Genomic DNA, 17,485 nt, shown 5'->3' on the forward strand with positions numbered 1-17,485 from the left:
ATAAGTGGGACTCCGTGCTATTCATGCAAATGCACTTTGTCAAAAACATAGAGCCCTGTAATTTCACCTTCATCTATTTTAAAAGTCAGTGCAGGAGTCATCAAGTTCTTAGTGTAGGGCTGAGCTACATAAAGAACCCTCAGGTCCCATTGGTGGGTTTGGTCACAGCATGAAACAGAACTTTTGTAGTGATCAAGAAAAAAAACAAAACTCACAGCCATCTTTGATGACCTCCCTAAGGAGATCTCTGAATTACAGATGCAAAATAGTGAGCCTCAGGACTACATTTGATGTGACTCCAGACCAAATTCAGGACTTGGCTCAATAGGTACTGCTGCTCCTGCTCACTCACAAATCCCATTGAGATGACATGCCCACTGCTCACCCCAATGAGACAGATCTTTTTGAGTGTCCTCATGCTGAGTGCAGAAGTACATAAAGGTGATAGTATGGTATGTTATATACTAGGATTATGCTACGTTATATATGATTGCACATTCAGGGGCATATGTCTTTCTTTTCTGGGCCCCAAAGAGTGATCTGACATGGTAGAAATGAGCCTATAAAGGGAGCATTTGACATTGGCATACAGAAGATGCTAGATGCTAAATGTCCTTACATTACAGAAACAGCAAGGGACAGCTTTCAAGCTATGACCATGAGAGGTTTAATTCGGCCAGCAACCACAGAGCTTGGAAGTATTCCCGTGATGCTGAAAGAAATGTAAACCAAACAATGTGGTCCTGTGGCCCTGCAAGATTCTTATCTGGAGCTCTGCCAAGTAGTTGCTGGATTCCTGAGGTTCAAAACTGGCAGGATGAATGATGTGTTTCTAAACCACTAAGTAAGTTGTGATTGTTATGTATCAATTAATATCGAATGCAAATATATTACATTTTTTAGTTAAATAAGGATATCAACACAATGATTTTTAAGTAAAAAGTATGAAATAATATTAAAGGGTTGTCTTCAAATGCATTTGAATCTCCTGGATACTTTGACCTGTCAGATTTTAAAGCAGTCAGAGATCCAAGAGAAGAGGAAACTAAGTGACTAAAACAGAGGCTGAAACTATGTTCAGAACTCATCATGTACTTTTAAAAAGAGGAAACTCAGTGCTTAAAAAATGACATCAGGACATCTTCAGGCAAATGGGTGGGTCTAGAAAACATCATCCTGAGTGAGGTAACCCAGATCCCCCAAAACAAACATGGTATATACTCACTTATAAGAGAACATTACCTGTAAAGTCAATGACAATCATGCTACAATCCACAGACCCAGAAAAGCCAAGTAACAAGGAGTGCTCTAAGGGAGTGGAAGGGGATACATGGATCTCCCTGGGAAGGAGAAATACAGTAGACTTGATGGATGGACTGGGGTTAGGTGAAGATGGGAAGGGGAGAGATTGGGCAGAGGGAGAAGGGAAGGGATGGAGGGAGAGAGTACTGGAAGAAATGACAGGAAGTGGAGGGTATTTGGGGTGGTAATGTGGAAACTTAGTGTAGTAGAAACTTTTAGGATTCTATGAGAGTGTCTCTAGTGAGGACTCCTAGTAATGGAGGATTCAGAGCCTGAATTAGCTGGCCATTTTCTGTAACCATGCAAGGCTTGCAGAGGTAGAACTGGGACACCAACTCAGCCACAAAACATGTGACATACAACGTATCCTGTTTGCAAGGTGTGCTGGGGAAATGCAGGCACAGAATCTGTGGGAGTGGTCGACTCATGACGGGTCTAATTTGAGGCCCACACCACGAGAGGTAGCTCATGCCTGACATTGTCCGAATGACCAGGAACTGGAGGTGGCTTAACCCAGAGATCTCTGAGACAAAAAGAAATCAATAAAATGATTTTGAGTGATGTCCTCATATACTCATAGATCCATGCTTAGCCCAATTGTTATCAGAGAGGATTCTGCTGGCAGCCGGTGGGAACAGATACAGAGACCCACAGCCAGTCATGAGTCATAGAGACCATATTGATGATGTTCATTTGTTCTCTTCCATTGGAGCTGGAGGAACCCCAAGGAAGTTGGGGAGGAAGGGTTATAGGGCCTAGATGGTCAAGGACACCAGGAAAACATGGCTCCCAAAATCAATTAAGTAGTTCTCATGGGGACTCACAGAGAATGAGGTGGCAATCACTGAGCCTGCATAGGCCAGTGATAGGTCCTCTGCATATATTCTATTGTTGTTTGATTTTTTTTGTGGGACCCCCTAACAATGAGAGTGGCATTGTTTCTGATTCTTTTGTCTTCTCTTGAGACCCTTTTCTTCCTAATGGTTGTCTAATTGAGCCTCAATATGAGAGTTTGTGCCTAGTATTATCTGATCTTCTTCTACCTTGTTTGATAGATATTATTATCCACTGATAAATTATGAATTAATGAAAGTAAATATCAAGAAGATAGGAGCATATTGAAAACTGAATCTGACATCTTAAAATCAAATGTCTTTTGGTATAGTAAATATGAAATGTTTTTTTAATGTAGGAATTTGGACATTTAAAACACACAAAAAGTTCCTTAGCATAACCTAACCCAAGAATGAACAGTATCAAAATCAGCAAAACCTGGTACTTTCTTCAATCCATCTAGACACAAAACACACACACACATCATGGGATTCCAGTGTAACTACTGGAATCATTGATATTAGACATTTTGGGACTCATCACAATTAGGTAAAAATGCTTTTATATGATAGAAGAACCTTTTAGACACTTATATTTCATTCCATGGTTCTCAGTTTTGCCTGCACATCATAATTACAGAGAAATGTGTAAATCCTGATGCTTGAGCTGCCCCCACACCTTCCAGAGCAATTCCATCAAAATTGCCAAGCACAGTACCCAACAATTTGTAAGTTTTAAAGTTCCCCAGATGATTACTGTATGCAGTATAATTTGAGGTTGCTGATCAGTAGATAATATTTTGTATTTCTCTGCTGTATCCATCCTCATGAATATTTATGAATTGAATACCCAAAAGACTTCTTGGGAGTTATGGAGACCAGGCCTGAGCACCCCACAGCCCACGCTGATAGTGCATACAACAGCTGACTATGTGTGAATGCACTATAGATTCAATTTTTCCTTTTAGTTTTATGATTAGTTCTAAAATAAATTTAATGTTGCAATCATTGTCCCAGTTTATAAAGACAAAGGCATACAGTCACGGAGGAGGACGAAGCTAACAAAACAACTAAACTACAGCTCTGAATATGAATGACCCCCAGGCCTGTAATGTCTAGATTACAGCAGTGTCACCCAAAATGTGCTCCCCAAAGCAGCAGTAGCAACACCTGTGAAGTTATAAGAAATTAAAATATATGTTCCACCCACCCCTAGAACTACTAAGTCATAATCTTTCAGGCTGGGGCTTGGCAGATGGTTTCATTACACAGTCATGTCAGTAAAAAGTTCTCTCATGCTCTTTCCATTTCGGTCAGAGGTTCACCTTTTAGGAATCAGCATGTGGCAAGAGACACAAGAATATGTGGGAGACACAACTAGTCAGTCAGAGAGATAAGACAAGAAACCCACCCTCTACCCGCCCTTTCTCCAGTTCTCTGTTTGTATTCACAATGCATACTGACAATGAGAAGGAATGCTCATGGGCACTGCACATGAGAAAATATGTTTTCATGGTAAACTTGATTTTAGGGGGAGATTACCAAGTTGAGCCACTTTCTGACAAGTGTGACTATTTTGGATGTGGATGAACGGCTTATCTTTTCCATCAAAATTTGGAGAGTCTTAAAAGTTTCATTAAAACGTGTCTTCCCACTGTGTTCAGGGAAATGAATTTTTGAGCTTGAGGGCTTAAGATAATTAATATTCAGGAAGCAAAGGAAGTTGGCTCGCTTTCTATGATGGAAACTGGTTCTGAGTGCTGCCATCCAATAACTGTGAGCCTTTCTGACCTTCTTCCATGTCTCCATGATATGATTCAGGGCACATCTGTTACAGTTGTACATTTCACCAGAGTTACACAAAAATCTAAAGGTTACTGTTGTTTGATTTTCTGTTACTACATTTTGAGCGAACCGATGTTCTTTCTCTGAAAGCGGTGTGTGAAATGTGTGTTGAGTACATTCAGATCTGATGAAAGCTTATTTCACATTACATCAGTTGTGAAAGGCAAGACAGGGAAGAGAGTAGAGAAAAATATAAAATAAGAAAGGAACTATAAAATATTATCCTGAGGGAGGTAACCCAGACCAAGTAAAACACACATGGTATATATTCACTTATGAGCATATATTAACCACATAATACAGGACAACTACACTATAGTACACAGACCTAAAGAACCTAAATAACAAGGAGGGCCCTAGGGAGAATTCTTAATTCTCATTCAGAAGGGCAAATAGAAGAGACACCAGAGCAGTTGAAGAGAAGAAACAGGATGGAAGCCTACCATAGATGTCCTCTAAAAGACTCCAACCAGCAGGGGATCAAAACTGATGGTGGGCGGCACAGGCAAATTATGGCACAGGAAGTCCAATGGAAAAGTTGTGGAATAGAAGAACCTAGAGGGGACAGGAGCTTCACAAGGAGACAAATGGAGCCAACAAACCCAAGCGGGGTTGGGATGGGAGAGACATGTTGCAGAGACTGGTGCACCAACCAAGGACCATGCATGGTAAGGACCTAGATCCTCTGTTCAGATGTAGTAGATAACACAGTCTCTTTGTGGGTCCCAGGATATGGGGAGTAGGGACTCCCTCTAACATGGACTCTGGTGCCTACTCATTGATTACTTCCCCTGGTGGGAGGAAGAGGACATAGGCAGTCCAGATGAGACTTGATAGGCTGAGGTCAGACGCTAGTAGAGAGGGGTTCCTCCTTTCTGAAGAGTAGGGGAAGCAGAGAGGAGGGATGAGGAAGGAAGGATGGGACTGGGAAGCTGTGAGGAATGGAAATGCAATCAGGATATAAAGTTAACAAATTAAAGAAAAGAGAGAGAACAGGAAGAAAAGAGAGGAAAACAAAATAGTACTTTGTCACTTAGGACAAAATTACTTTTGGATGTATAAAACTGTGAAAACATAAATGTACTTTAATTTTTAAAAACACATTAAAAGTTATTTTATAAAAAAAAAAAGGAAGGCCGAGGGGAAAAAAAGCATTGAATGAGGGAGAGAGATAAGATAAAAATTAAGGGAGAGAAATAAATAAAGAAACAGAAATGAGGAGAAGGGTATGATGCTGGGAAAGGAGCAGGGTTAGGGTAGAGTGGAGAAAAGAGTGCATGGAAGAGAGAAAATAAATAAATGCATAAAAGACAGGCAGGCAATTTATTGTGAAGTGCCACTTGTGAAAGGCATGCAGCAGAGCTGCTGGCTGCAAAGGTTAATGATGGCAGTAATCTTGATTCCAATTTACAACAAATGGGATGAAAGGCATCGAGACTTCATGTGGAGAGACCTGCAGTGGTGACAAGAGAATGAAAACATAGCAGCAGCCAAGGCATCCAGGGATGCTAGTGCTTAGATTAAGGCGTCCTTCTACACAACCATTTTAGATATAATGTCCCATCCGCTATTTTTTTTTTTGTCTTTTTTTTTTATTAATTTATTCTTGTTACATCTCAATGTTTATCCCATCCCTTGTATCCTCCCATTCCTCCCCCCCACCCCCATTTTCCCATTATTCCCCTCCCCTATGACTGTTCCTGAGGGGGATTACCTCCCCTTGTATATTCTCATAGGGTATCAAGTCTCTTCTTATTTTTAAAAGGTCTATTGTGAGATCTCTGAGGAGAAATTGTGTTGAATCATTTCTATAATTTAGAAGTGACCATATCTAAAGGTTTATTCTATGATTAACCTTCTCTCATATTGACTTTGGGGTAATGCTTGATGCGTCTTACACCCTTCTCATCTGTATGTTGCCATTAGTGTTTTCTATTGCCATTGAAGTCACTTCTCCTGGAGGCATGGATAGAGGAAGGCATAACTAGGAAATCTCTTACTTGCTTATCAAAATGCTCATTGATATGTGGTATTTTGGTTTGGATGTAAAGTGTCCCCTGAGACTCATGTGTTGAGTGCTTGAACCCAGCTATCTACTCAAAGGTGATTGGATCATGAACATGCTAAATTAATCCATTGATGTAATCATGTTAGGAGACGCCACTTGGTAGAAGTAGACCACTGGTGAAGGGGAGGCATGTGTATTTGTCCCTAGCACTGCCTACTTCTCACAGTTTCCTACCTGACATGAAATGAGCAGCTCAGGCCATGAACAATTGGACCCAGAGACCATAGAATAAAATATCAGATACTGTGTGCCCGCAAATCCTTTTCTTTTGGGAGCAAGGCTTATGCCAGGCTTTCACCAAGGCTCTGATGTATGAAGAAGGAACACAGCTCCTTCTCTAAACCAGGAACAGAATTGGCAGAGCCAGTTAGAGCCTGGGGCCAGGGATCTTGTGCGGGACCTTCCCTGAGGTCCTGATTTACGGAAAAAGAACACAGTTCCTCCTATAAAAAAGGAATGTGTTTGATAGAGCCATTAGTGACCTGGGGGAAAGTTGTTGGGCGAGCTGCATCCTTGCATGCTGAAAGCCCCTTTTCATACCCCAAAGAGCTATGGTTATGAGTCCAAAAGCTGATGCATACATTGTCTCTGAGGCCTTTGAAATATTCTGTGTTTTCCTTGTGCAAAGTTGGTTCACTTCCTGCTGACTTCGTGTCACTGTATGATTGTTTTCTGCTGATTCAGTCTCCTGCCCCACCACATACTATATATAAGATATTGTACTTCTTAATAAACTTGCTTGACACAAGACATAGCTTACTCAAGAACTCCTGGATCCACCTGTCGTATCCCTTTTATCTCTAGTCTTCTAGGCTTCCCTCCCCAGGACTTTGTTACTAAAGTAACCTGCTGGTCCAGGTCACCTTCCTCTTTTAAATCATTCTTCTCAGATATATCAACACAGTTGTATAAAATCTAAACAGATGCACAAGTGCTCGTTTGTGTATCTTGGTAAAATACATCTCAATACTCATTTTAATTAGGCTTCTATGATTGTGACAAGCACCTACCTTTTTGTTCTGCCCTAGGCAATCACAAGGGCCTGAGTGATAATTGACGGCCAAAATTCTGAAGCATAAGGAAGCTTTTCTGAAGAAGTACTTAGAAGGCCAACCCATTAACGCAGGTGATGGGGTGGTGTGTGTAATATTCATGAATAAACAATATTAGACGACTATAATGAATCCAATAGAATTGCAAATGCTCTTAGTATCTCTTCCTTGTTTATACCAAGGAAGATGTAAAGATTTTACCTAGCCTTCCCAAGGCTATACAGAGGTAGCAGTTAAGGCAGTTGACTCTGAGGATCATAGCTGTTGTCGTAGGTATGCTATGAGGAAATACCATCACCAAAAGCCACTTGAAGAAGAAATGATTTATTTGGCTTCATCCTTGAATAAGTCAGGACAGCAACTGAAGAAGAGCAGGAACAAGAAGACAGGGACGGATGCAGAAGCCATGGAGGAGTGCTACTTATTAACTTGCTCTTTATGCACTGATCAGCATGATTTATTATAGGACCTAAGAATGGCTACCAGCTCAAGGGTGGCCCTATCCATAATGAGTCAATTCCCCAATCACTAATTTAAAAAATACCCAACAGGTTTCCCAACAGCCTGATACTACATTAACACTTTTTCTCAATTGATGCCTTCTCCTCTCATATGACTACAGCTTGTGTGGAGTTGACATAGAACTAGACAGAAGAAAAACCTTCTATAGAGCTTGAAATTAGGACTGTCAAGGGTAAGCATGGAAAATGTTTAAAGCAACTTCCTTTGAATATTCAAGAATATCTGTACCTACTAGTGTAGTCGTAGCTTGTATATTAGCAAAATGGAATACAGAACAGGACCCAGAACTCAAACTACACAGCCACAGACACTAATTGTTTTTACAAAGGAACCAAAAATTATATTGAATAAGAAAGAGCTTCTTGGGTCAGGTGTGGTGGCACACGCCTTTAATCCCAGCACTCGGGGAGGCAGACGTAAGTGAATCGTTGTGAGTTCCAGGCCAGCCTGGTCTACAAAGTAAGTCTAGGATTAAAAAAGGCTACACAGAGAAACTCTGTCTTGAAAAGCATAAAAACAAAATTAAACAAAACAAAAGAAAACAAAGAAAAAGCTTTTTCAAAAAAATTCCGCTGCTGCTACTGCTGCTGCTAAAACTAGATAACAAAAACCCTACTATGAGGCCAACTGGCGCTTTCTGAGTTATTAGCCTGTAGACTTCCACAGATGTCCAGCTATCACTAGTACTCTTGGTTACCCTCTAGAACTTGATATCAAAGCACTATTGTTAATGACACCACATACTTGAGTCACAGAACATAGGAAAATCAAATCGATACTCACTCATCTGTATGATTCATCCCTGTTGACTAGTTTCCATAGTGTTGGAAGGTGATTTGCACACTATTGGGGGTTAAACATATCCATTGATCTCACCTAGGTTTGAAACCTGCAAGCTATAGCACTTCTACTTAAAGTGCAGTAATCACTTAAATGTCATGGAAGTAACTGACTGCTTTTGGGTTGGATCTAAGGGCGACTCAATGAGATTAAACCCATACCTGGCATTGTCATCAGGGCCAAGAAGCTATGTTTAGAAAGGTGACAGGCTCTAAGAGAGATCCACTACTAATATTCTGGTAAATGAGCACAACAGTAAAACAAACCCTAATCATTTATCACTGTATTCATAGACCAGTACCTTATCAGAGAAGCTGAGATCCTCAATTAAACAACATGAAAAGGACAAGAGACTCCACTAAATGGGTACACATATCAACCACCTTTACCCAAGAGTCAGGGATCTGTGAGGAAGCAGAGGAAAGACTATCAGACTCAGAAGTAGTGAATGGCTCTAATAAAAACAGAATTGTCCGATCACAACAGGATAGCTGGACATATGAACCCAAAGTGATTTCTGCAGCACGCACAACTCCTGGGAAAGCTCATGTCAAATGGAATCTCATCACGGAGAACAGAGGCAAACATGAAGATCCACCCCTAGCTGAAGATCTATTGGCATTTGGTAGCTACAAACTGTAACGATCCAGCTCCTGGAAAGTTGGCCATAATCAAAAGCAGGCTCCACCAGGAAGACTATTTAGGTAAGTCCAAATTGGATGTAGTGGGTTAAAAATCATGAAGAGGAAAAAATTATGAAGAGGACTTGAAGTTGAAAGGGTAGGGATATAAAAGTGGATGTGAGTAGAGCTGGAGGCAGGGTAGATGTGGTAAAAAAAAATACATTGTATGAAACTGTCAAAGAATTAATAAAATGTTATTAAAAGCAATAAAAACAGGAATAAATCTGGAATTTTCAAACACCAAAAAGAAAACTTAGACTTACCTGTTTAACCCAGCAAAATATTCAATCCAAATTAGACTAAACATTTTAATATGTAACTAGGACAGGGATAGGCAATAATGTTCTGAAGAAGAATGAAAAAATAATAATCCTAAAAAATTGACAAATGAGTGCTGGGGAGATGGCTCATTGAAAAAGAAAGATTACTCTGCTGGGACAAAGACCTGAGCTTGAATTCCAGTCACCCATGTAGAAAGCTGGACTTAACGTCCAGCACTTCTAACTCTAATGTTGGGGGGATTGTCAGATGCCCAGAGCTTTTTGGCCAACCAGCCAAAATGGAAAAATTTCAAATCAGTACAATAATGTATCTGAATTCAAGAATGCAGTAGGGACAAAGAAAAGCACACGCGATCCTGTTTTGTCCATGCATGTGTGCATACACACTTATGTGCATGCATCAAACACATAAATGACACAATATACACATACCACCACCACCCCCTCACACACTTGAGGAGAGAGAGAGAGAGAGAGAGAGAGAGAGAGAGATCTGACTAAAAGTTATATTAAATAAAAAAGGTTTCTGTGCAGGAAGGGAAACTACAAGCAGAGTAAAGAGGTAAATCAGAGAATAAGAAAAACTATACCAGTTATACATCAGAAAAGAACTAAATATACAATATATAAAAAACTACAAAAGTTCAAAGACTTCCAATCTTTTCAACTGTGAATGGTCCAATGAACTGAATAGGCAGCTCATAGAAGAATCACAAACAAGCAATAAGTGTATGAAAAGCTTTCTACATCCTTAGCCACAAGGGAAGTAAAGATTAGAACTTTTAATACTCTATACCACCTCATTCCTAATGTCTATCATTGAGAAAAAACTAATAACAAATGCAGGTAATACCGTAAACAAAGAGAACGCTTACTCCTGTTGATTCAAACAGAAACCTCTTAAATCACTTTGGGAATAATTATGGGTTGAGGTTTTTCAAAAAGTTAATAATAGAATTATGTATAGCCTAGCCAGAACCGTTCCTGGGCATACACCTAAAATACTGTACGTCAACCCATAGATACTTGAATACCCATGTTGACTGATACACCATTCATAATACTCAGGGAATAGAAGCAGCTGTCCACCAACAAGTGAATGAATAAGGAGAATGTATGTCTACACAACAGAACTTTACAGACATAAAAATCTGAGATAAAATTCACAGCAAAATAGTTGGATTTGAAAATTGTTATCCTAAGGAAAGTATCCCAAGTCCCCAGACAGCTATTTTATGCTTTTTTCTTGTATGCAAATGCTATATCTATAGCTATATCCATGCTTATATCTATATATATACCATTCTATCTATCTATCTATCTATCTATCTATCTATCTATCTATCTATCTATAGTGTATGTGTGTGAATTTAAAAACAATTAAAAAAGAATAAAAAAGAATATGTATAGCTACCTCTTTTGGTTTAAGTGTGTATAAGATCACAATATATGTTGGGCTGATGTGCAATTTGATGCACAGACACTCAGTGATTTAAAGAAATCTATTTTCTAATGGACTTACAATAGTAAGCTTTTATACTTGGCTTAGCTTAGGCCATGAACTCTTTAAAGACAAAGCATGCTTTCTCTGGCTTTAATTTGATCCTTTCAGGTGCCCATGCTATCACTTCTCTTGATGATGATAAATCTGGAAAGGAGGTCACATGTATATCAGGGTCACAGACAATCATGCTCCATGACAATCCATGGGTCCCTGAGGTTTGGTTGACTGACAGTCTTTTCTTCTACAAATAATAAAACACAATAATTTTCCCAGTACCAGAAATGGAGTCAATCAATGTAGTCCAATCTATAAGTCAAGCACTGGATATTATCCCTTTAACTCTGAGTTACTTGTTTGTTAATATGAGTACAGGGACTAGCACTGACAAAAAATATCCAAGAAAAACTGATAAGCCAATTTTTTTTAGATTTTTTTTCCCCCAAAATTTGAGTTCAAAACACTGGAGAAGAGTGAGGTCTTCCAAACTACTAGCTTTTGTTCAGAGACATATTTTCAGGCTGCCCCAAACAGGAATTACAAGTAGCAGATACTGCCAGGCATGGTGGTGGTGGCACGCCTGTAATCCCAACACTCAGGGAGGCAGAGGCAGGTGAATCTCTGTGAGTACGAGGCTAGCCTGGTCTACAAAGCAAGCATAGGGCAGCCAAGGCTATAAAGAGAAAGCCTGTCTCAAAAACAAACAAATAAACAACAACAACAACAACAGAAAAACAAACATGTAACAGATTCTGGTCTATTTATAAAGGTTGTCTACCATTGTTTATCAAATTCCACCCACAATTCCATATCTCCCCCTGCAAAATGACTAGTATATACCAGAAATGCTTTAGTGAAAGAGCGGGCCACAGATTCATCTCTCTCTCTCTCTCTCTCTCTCTCTCTCTCTCTCTCTCTCTCTCTCTCTCTCTCTCTCTCACACACACACACACACACACACACACATGAAAGGAGGTCAGGGTGAAAGGAGACGTGAAATAAAAGAAAACCAAGATTCTTTCTCACATTGTATACCCTGTCCTTGCTGTTATTCTTTCATTTATGTTTTATTTGACCAAAGAAAGGTCAAAGACCTTATATGGATTTCAGGAGGTGCTTTGACAATGCTTTGTAGTTTCTTTTCTAGCCTTTTCTCACATGGACTCTGAAACTAGATAGCCTGGTACAGAATTCTGCCTCTTACATGTATCTTCAGTCTGCTTCCAAGTGTGTCTGTGGCCCCAAATAACACTTCATAAGCATACACTAGCCTATAGTTAAAAGATAAAGTGCGTATTGAAATTCTCCCACTACATCTGAGGAAGAAAACGAACACAACAGAAGAATTTAATTAAGAAAACCCTTTCCAGGGCTCATCCTTGTCTAACAGTCAATTAAATTCTAGCAGCACAGGCTTGTTAAAGTCAATCCATGTCCCAGTGGGTATTGACTATTGATTGTTTTCAGATCTAGGAGAGATTGGGCTCTCCCAAGACGGTGTGCCCCGCCCCTTGTATCCTCCCTCCCCCGTCCCTGGTCCCCCACCCCCACTTTAGTGCTCCTCTAAGAAGTGGGTGAAGGTGAGGTCAGAAGGGAATTTCTTACATTCTTAAATCCTCTGTAAAGAATCTGAAGCTCTTTCTTGGTGAATTTGCTCTGGGCTTCCAGCAGCTCCAGGGCTTCAGGCCGATGCCTGACTGTGGCCATTTCCAGTTCATCCTCCACGCTATCTGCAGAGGAAAAGCAGAGAGAAAGAGAGACTTAAGCATAAGTGCTGCTCCCTGCAACTTGGAATGAGCAACACAGAAAAACAGGACAAAAGACTTCCTAGGTTTCAGGGACTTGTCCCTCCAGGATGGAACCTCACAGCGACAGAGACAGTCTCTGTTCCTCAGGTTCCTAAGATTTCACCCTATTAAACTAAGACAAGTGTGCATGGTTTTCCTTAAGCATCCTACCGATCAATGTAATTCTTACAATTCTAGCATTTTTGCAGGAAATGTATAAAATTCAGCCACAATTGAACCTGAAATGTGTCTTTGTATATTAAGCATTAGTTTTAAATGTAGAATTATTGTATAAAAAATCTCTACCATTTCATATATCATGCATACACCATAAAAGACTCTGCTACTTTTTCTGAGGATTCCATTCAAATAAAGTGAGTTTTTGGTGGTTTTTTTTTGTTTTGTTTTGTTTTGTTTTTATTTTTGTTTTTGTTCCCCAGGTGCTGCAAAGGTGCCGAGGAAGGCAAAACAACAGAAGTCTGCTGGACTGGCCAAATATCAGCCTTCTAGAGCTCACTGGAAAAAAGTACTGGACCCTTGAGGTACTTGTAACTAGATAACCAGTTGTGCAGTGAAGGCAGTTAGTTTAGATGAGTGCTATAAGATTATTGTACCTTATTCTGTGACTATATATACACTGTAATCTATCAAAGATGCTTTGTGTAAAAAAAAAAGTTTTGTACCAATATGACTCAGAATTGATATAAACTTTAATAAGATTTTGGAATAAAGTAATGTAATATATCTTCTTTTTTAATATATCAGTTTCCAGAACTTGCAAAAATCAATCCTGTTGAGCTTTGCATAATACAATAGAGCCCAAAGATTTGTCAAGAGGAAATGTTCTTCCCTCAAGCAACATCTAATACTGTGTGTGCATTTCGCCTATGTCCTTATGAACACAAGTCTGAAGGAATTGGAGTATATGAGTATCTGCGTGTGTGTGCCTCAAAAGATAGTACGTACTTCAGTACTTTTACAGTAGATTGTGAAGTGGAGCCGCTAGTGAATTTTCTATGTTAATGCTAGGTCCACTCTTTACAAGAATTCGCCAGGAAAGCCTATTCATTGTCTACAGATTGCACATTTTCCTCCCATCACACACACAGGTCCTCCAACTCCTGTCCCACAGGGCAGTTAGAAATGTACAGACATGTAGCTGTTGCTACAAGGATGTACCATCCAGGATACTAGCACCTCCAACTGTCTACTGAGTGCTTAGAGGTAGGGCTCTCACCAGGGAGTAGAGGTCAGGAGAAACAGCATCCAACCCTCTCCTAACTCTCACTCTCAAGAGTTTGCAGGACACTGATAATGGCGATGGAACAAAAGCGTGCAATGGTTCTGCTTGTCAAAATAAATGATGCGAGATGCAAACAAACATTCATTATCCCCAGGTAATTTACTTTTTGTGGCTACTACGGATGGGATGAGATTATTTCCCTGACCTATTTTTCAGTCTGTTTGTCATTGGTTTATATGAAGGTTGCTGATTGCTGTGTGTTAATTTTATATTCTGCCACTTACTAGAATTATTTATCATCCCCAAATGAGTTTTGCTTAAGTGGAGCCTTTTATATTAAGACTTGTATCATTTGCAAATAGGGAGACCTTGATTTCTTCTTTGTATTATTTTTTAATTTCTAGCACTATGTTGAATAGAAGTGGAGAGAGGAGACACCTTTGCCTTGTTTCACATTTTTTTTATTCATTTATCAAATTTCGACTTGTAAGCATAGGTAAGGACTTTCTGAATAAGTCTCTGGTAGCACAGTAAGTAAGACTAGAAGTCAACTATGGCACCTTCTGTAACTGGCAAAGGAAACTGAGAAGTGAATTAATATAAACTTTGCCAACTATTCATCTTATGGTGGATAAGTGTCAGGAATTTATAAATAAACAAAAGGTCCACCTAAACATTAAGAACAAAAATAGCTCTAAAATATAGGCAATAGAATGGAACAGAAAATTCTTAAGAGTTCAAATAGCTAGGCAATAATTAAAATAGCATCCTTAGACATCAGTGGAATGAAAAATAAAGACTGCCTCACCCCAAATTGAATGGCCATCATCAGTAATATGAACAAAAACAAATTCTGGTATGGATGTGGCAAAATGGGAACTCTTTTTTCTTCTAATGATTTAGTATTGTTTGATACACCACGTGCATGTCTGGTGCCTGCAGATTAACCCCTGGAACAGGAGTTGTAGACAGCTAAGAAACACTATATGGATCCTGCGAGTCAAAATGGGGCCCTTCACAAGAGCAACAGATGTTCTTAGTATATCTTTCTAGCCCCAGAAAGAGGAACACCTCCACACTGTTGGTGGAGGTGTGAACTAGCACAGTCACTGTGGAAAGTAGTCTGGAGGTTTCTTTAAAAATCCAGAATAACTATTCTGGAAGGGTATGGAGGGATAGCCCGGCAGTTTAAAAAGCACTTGTTGCTCTTGCAGAGAACCAGAGTTAAGTTCCCTGCACCCGCTTGGAGGCTCACAACCATCTGCAACTCCAGTTCCAGGGATCAGATGTCCTATTCTGACCTCTGTGGGCACAAGGCATGCATTTGGTGCACACACACACATGTAGACATGGCACTCAAGAACATGGAGTAAAATGGGTAACACTAAAATGTTTAATACTAATAAAATGTCCTACCCTAGGATATTTTAGCCTTACTTGTATACCCAGTGAACTTTATATCCTACTACAAAGACACTTGCATATCAATGTTTACTTAGGCTCTACTTATAGCATCTAGGAAATAGAATCAACTTAAATGTCCATCAACAGATGAAAGAATATAAAAATATTGTACATATAAACAATGGAATATTTCTAAGCTCTAATAAAAATGACTGTTTGTAGGTGAATGGATGGAATTAGAAAAAATATATAGTGTTAGGCAACCGAGAAAGAGAAATGTTCTATATTCTCTCTAATATGTCCAGGATAGCCAAGGCTACACAGAGAAACCTTGTCTCAAAACAAACAAACAAGCAAAAACAAAAACAATACAGGATAGTGCCTATATTATTTATATTGTTTATATTGTACATTATTGTTTATTAGCCACTATGATAAACATGGTAAGCTCCTATTGCTGAAGACACCAGGTTACAAGATAGCGAAACCAATGTCAAACTGACCAAAAATGACTTCCCTGATGATTAGCTTTCCCAGTACCATGTGGATGTTATTTGGGGTGCTGAGGAAGAAAAGGCATCAATGATCTTACATAGCACTGGACCCTGCAAAGTGTACAATACTTACATGACTGTTAAAGGAACCAATCCCTTCCTTATTAGACATGAAGCCTGCTCTATAGGGAAGAATTTCGCACCTTGTATAGTAATCTTGGTCAAAATACCAAACATTTGGAGATCATAGCCCCTAGGGTAAAACCTGCTACTGTTATTTGGTCAAATAGCATTCAGAACATTTCTTCTTATCCCCATAGACTTGGGCTCCTTATAGCCTTTGCTAGAGAAGCTTGTTTTTGCAAAGGACATCATTAGGCAATGGTGAGATGCATGACTGGTGAAAGTGTTGAGAATAAGAGCATGGGTACTCAGGCTTAAATGACACATATTTTCATCTTCATCCCATGATTACTAAGCTCAGTGAACATTGCTAAAGAGGACAGAAAGATTATGAGAGCCAGAGGAGGGAGAGAAGTGCTTTGAAGATGTCTTTTGAATATGACATGGCTAACGCAATCCTGAAGTCACAGTGGCTGTGGTTACCTTTACAAGGCCAATACAGGATAAAGCCAGGCAAAAAAACCTTGCATAGATGAGGCAGATCATCTCCAGCCCAACCTCTTATCACCAGTCTACTGACACTGGATAGTTGTTTCTGGAAAGGAGAATGGCTACTTATTGAGAATATGAGCACAGGTAGGTTTCCCATGCTTTAGTAGCTAGAATCACACCTATGCACATATGAGTAGCTAGAGCTGGGCTTGGCAGGTTGTCAAAGGAAATCAATATGAAGTTAGGAGAGTTCATGTGAGTGGGGAGATTTGGGGTGTTTAAGGGGAGAAATGAAGAGGAGGTGTCCTATTTCATCATATAAATGTATGAAATTCTTAAAAATAAATAAATGTATAAAACTCTTAAGAAAGTAAGTAGCGTGTTAACAGCATGTAGTGGGAAGAACTCAAAGTAGTCCAGAAAAGATGCGAGGCATTATTGACACACTGACCTTAGCCTGGGTTTTAGACAGAAACTCAACTAAAAGAATATAGAGTAGAATCACCTTGGTTTTCATTCATTTGAGCCAGTGGGTATTTCTACTCTGTGGTTCTGGGATAGAGTGATACAGGAAACATTGCTTCTCAAGGAGATGTGGATTAGTGGTCTCGTTTGTGTTGTGTTCTTAGATACACCAACATAAACAAATGCCATGCTTCAGACTTAACACAAGAGAATGATGTCAAGTAGAAGGTTTCCGACTGTGTAAAGTCATGTGAACACCTCTTTTGTATCATATAAGTGCAGTTTCTTCACCCTACAACTCTCTTTCTTTTATACTTCTGTTAAAGTGTGTAGGGTTTTGAAGATACAATTAAAGAATTCCTGCTTCCTCTAGGAAGCCTATCCAGACTGCTTTACAGCAGGTCCTATCTTGCATGTAATCAACACAGCATTTCGCAACCTGTGGACTGTGGCCCCTTTGGAGGTTGCATATCATATACTCTGCATATCAGAAATCACAATTCATAGCAATAACAAAATGACAATCATGACATGTCAACAAAATAATTAA

General features: G+C 39.4%; 1 protein-coding gene across 4 annotated transcripts in view; it reads right to left on the minus strand.

Annotated features, from left to right (window-relative positions):
* The window catches only part of Kcnip4 (potassium voltage-gated channel interacting protein 4), a 1,056,025-nt gene that overhangs the window by 86,505 nt on the left and 952,035 nt on the right, over positions 1-17,485 (minus strand). For 3 of the 4 annotated variants that reach the window (XM_051165122.1, XM_051165121.1, XM_051165120.1), the window contains exon 2: positions 12,533-12,657. In XM_051165122.1, coding sequence (XP_051021079.1) covers positions 12,533-12,657 — 125 coding nt within the window. The remainder of the gene's footprint in view (positions 1-12,532; positions 12,658-17,485) is intronic. The other variant, XM_051165118.1, reaches the window with a different exon arrangement.

The sequence above is a fragment of the Acomys russatus genome, chromosome 22, assembly GCF_903995435.1.
Source record: "Acomys russatus chromosome 22, mAcoRus1.1, whole genome shotgun sequence".
Lineage (NCBI taxonomy): Eukaryota > Metazoa > Chordata > Mammalia > Rodentia > Muridae > Acomys > Acomys russatus.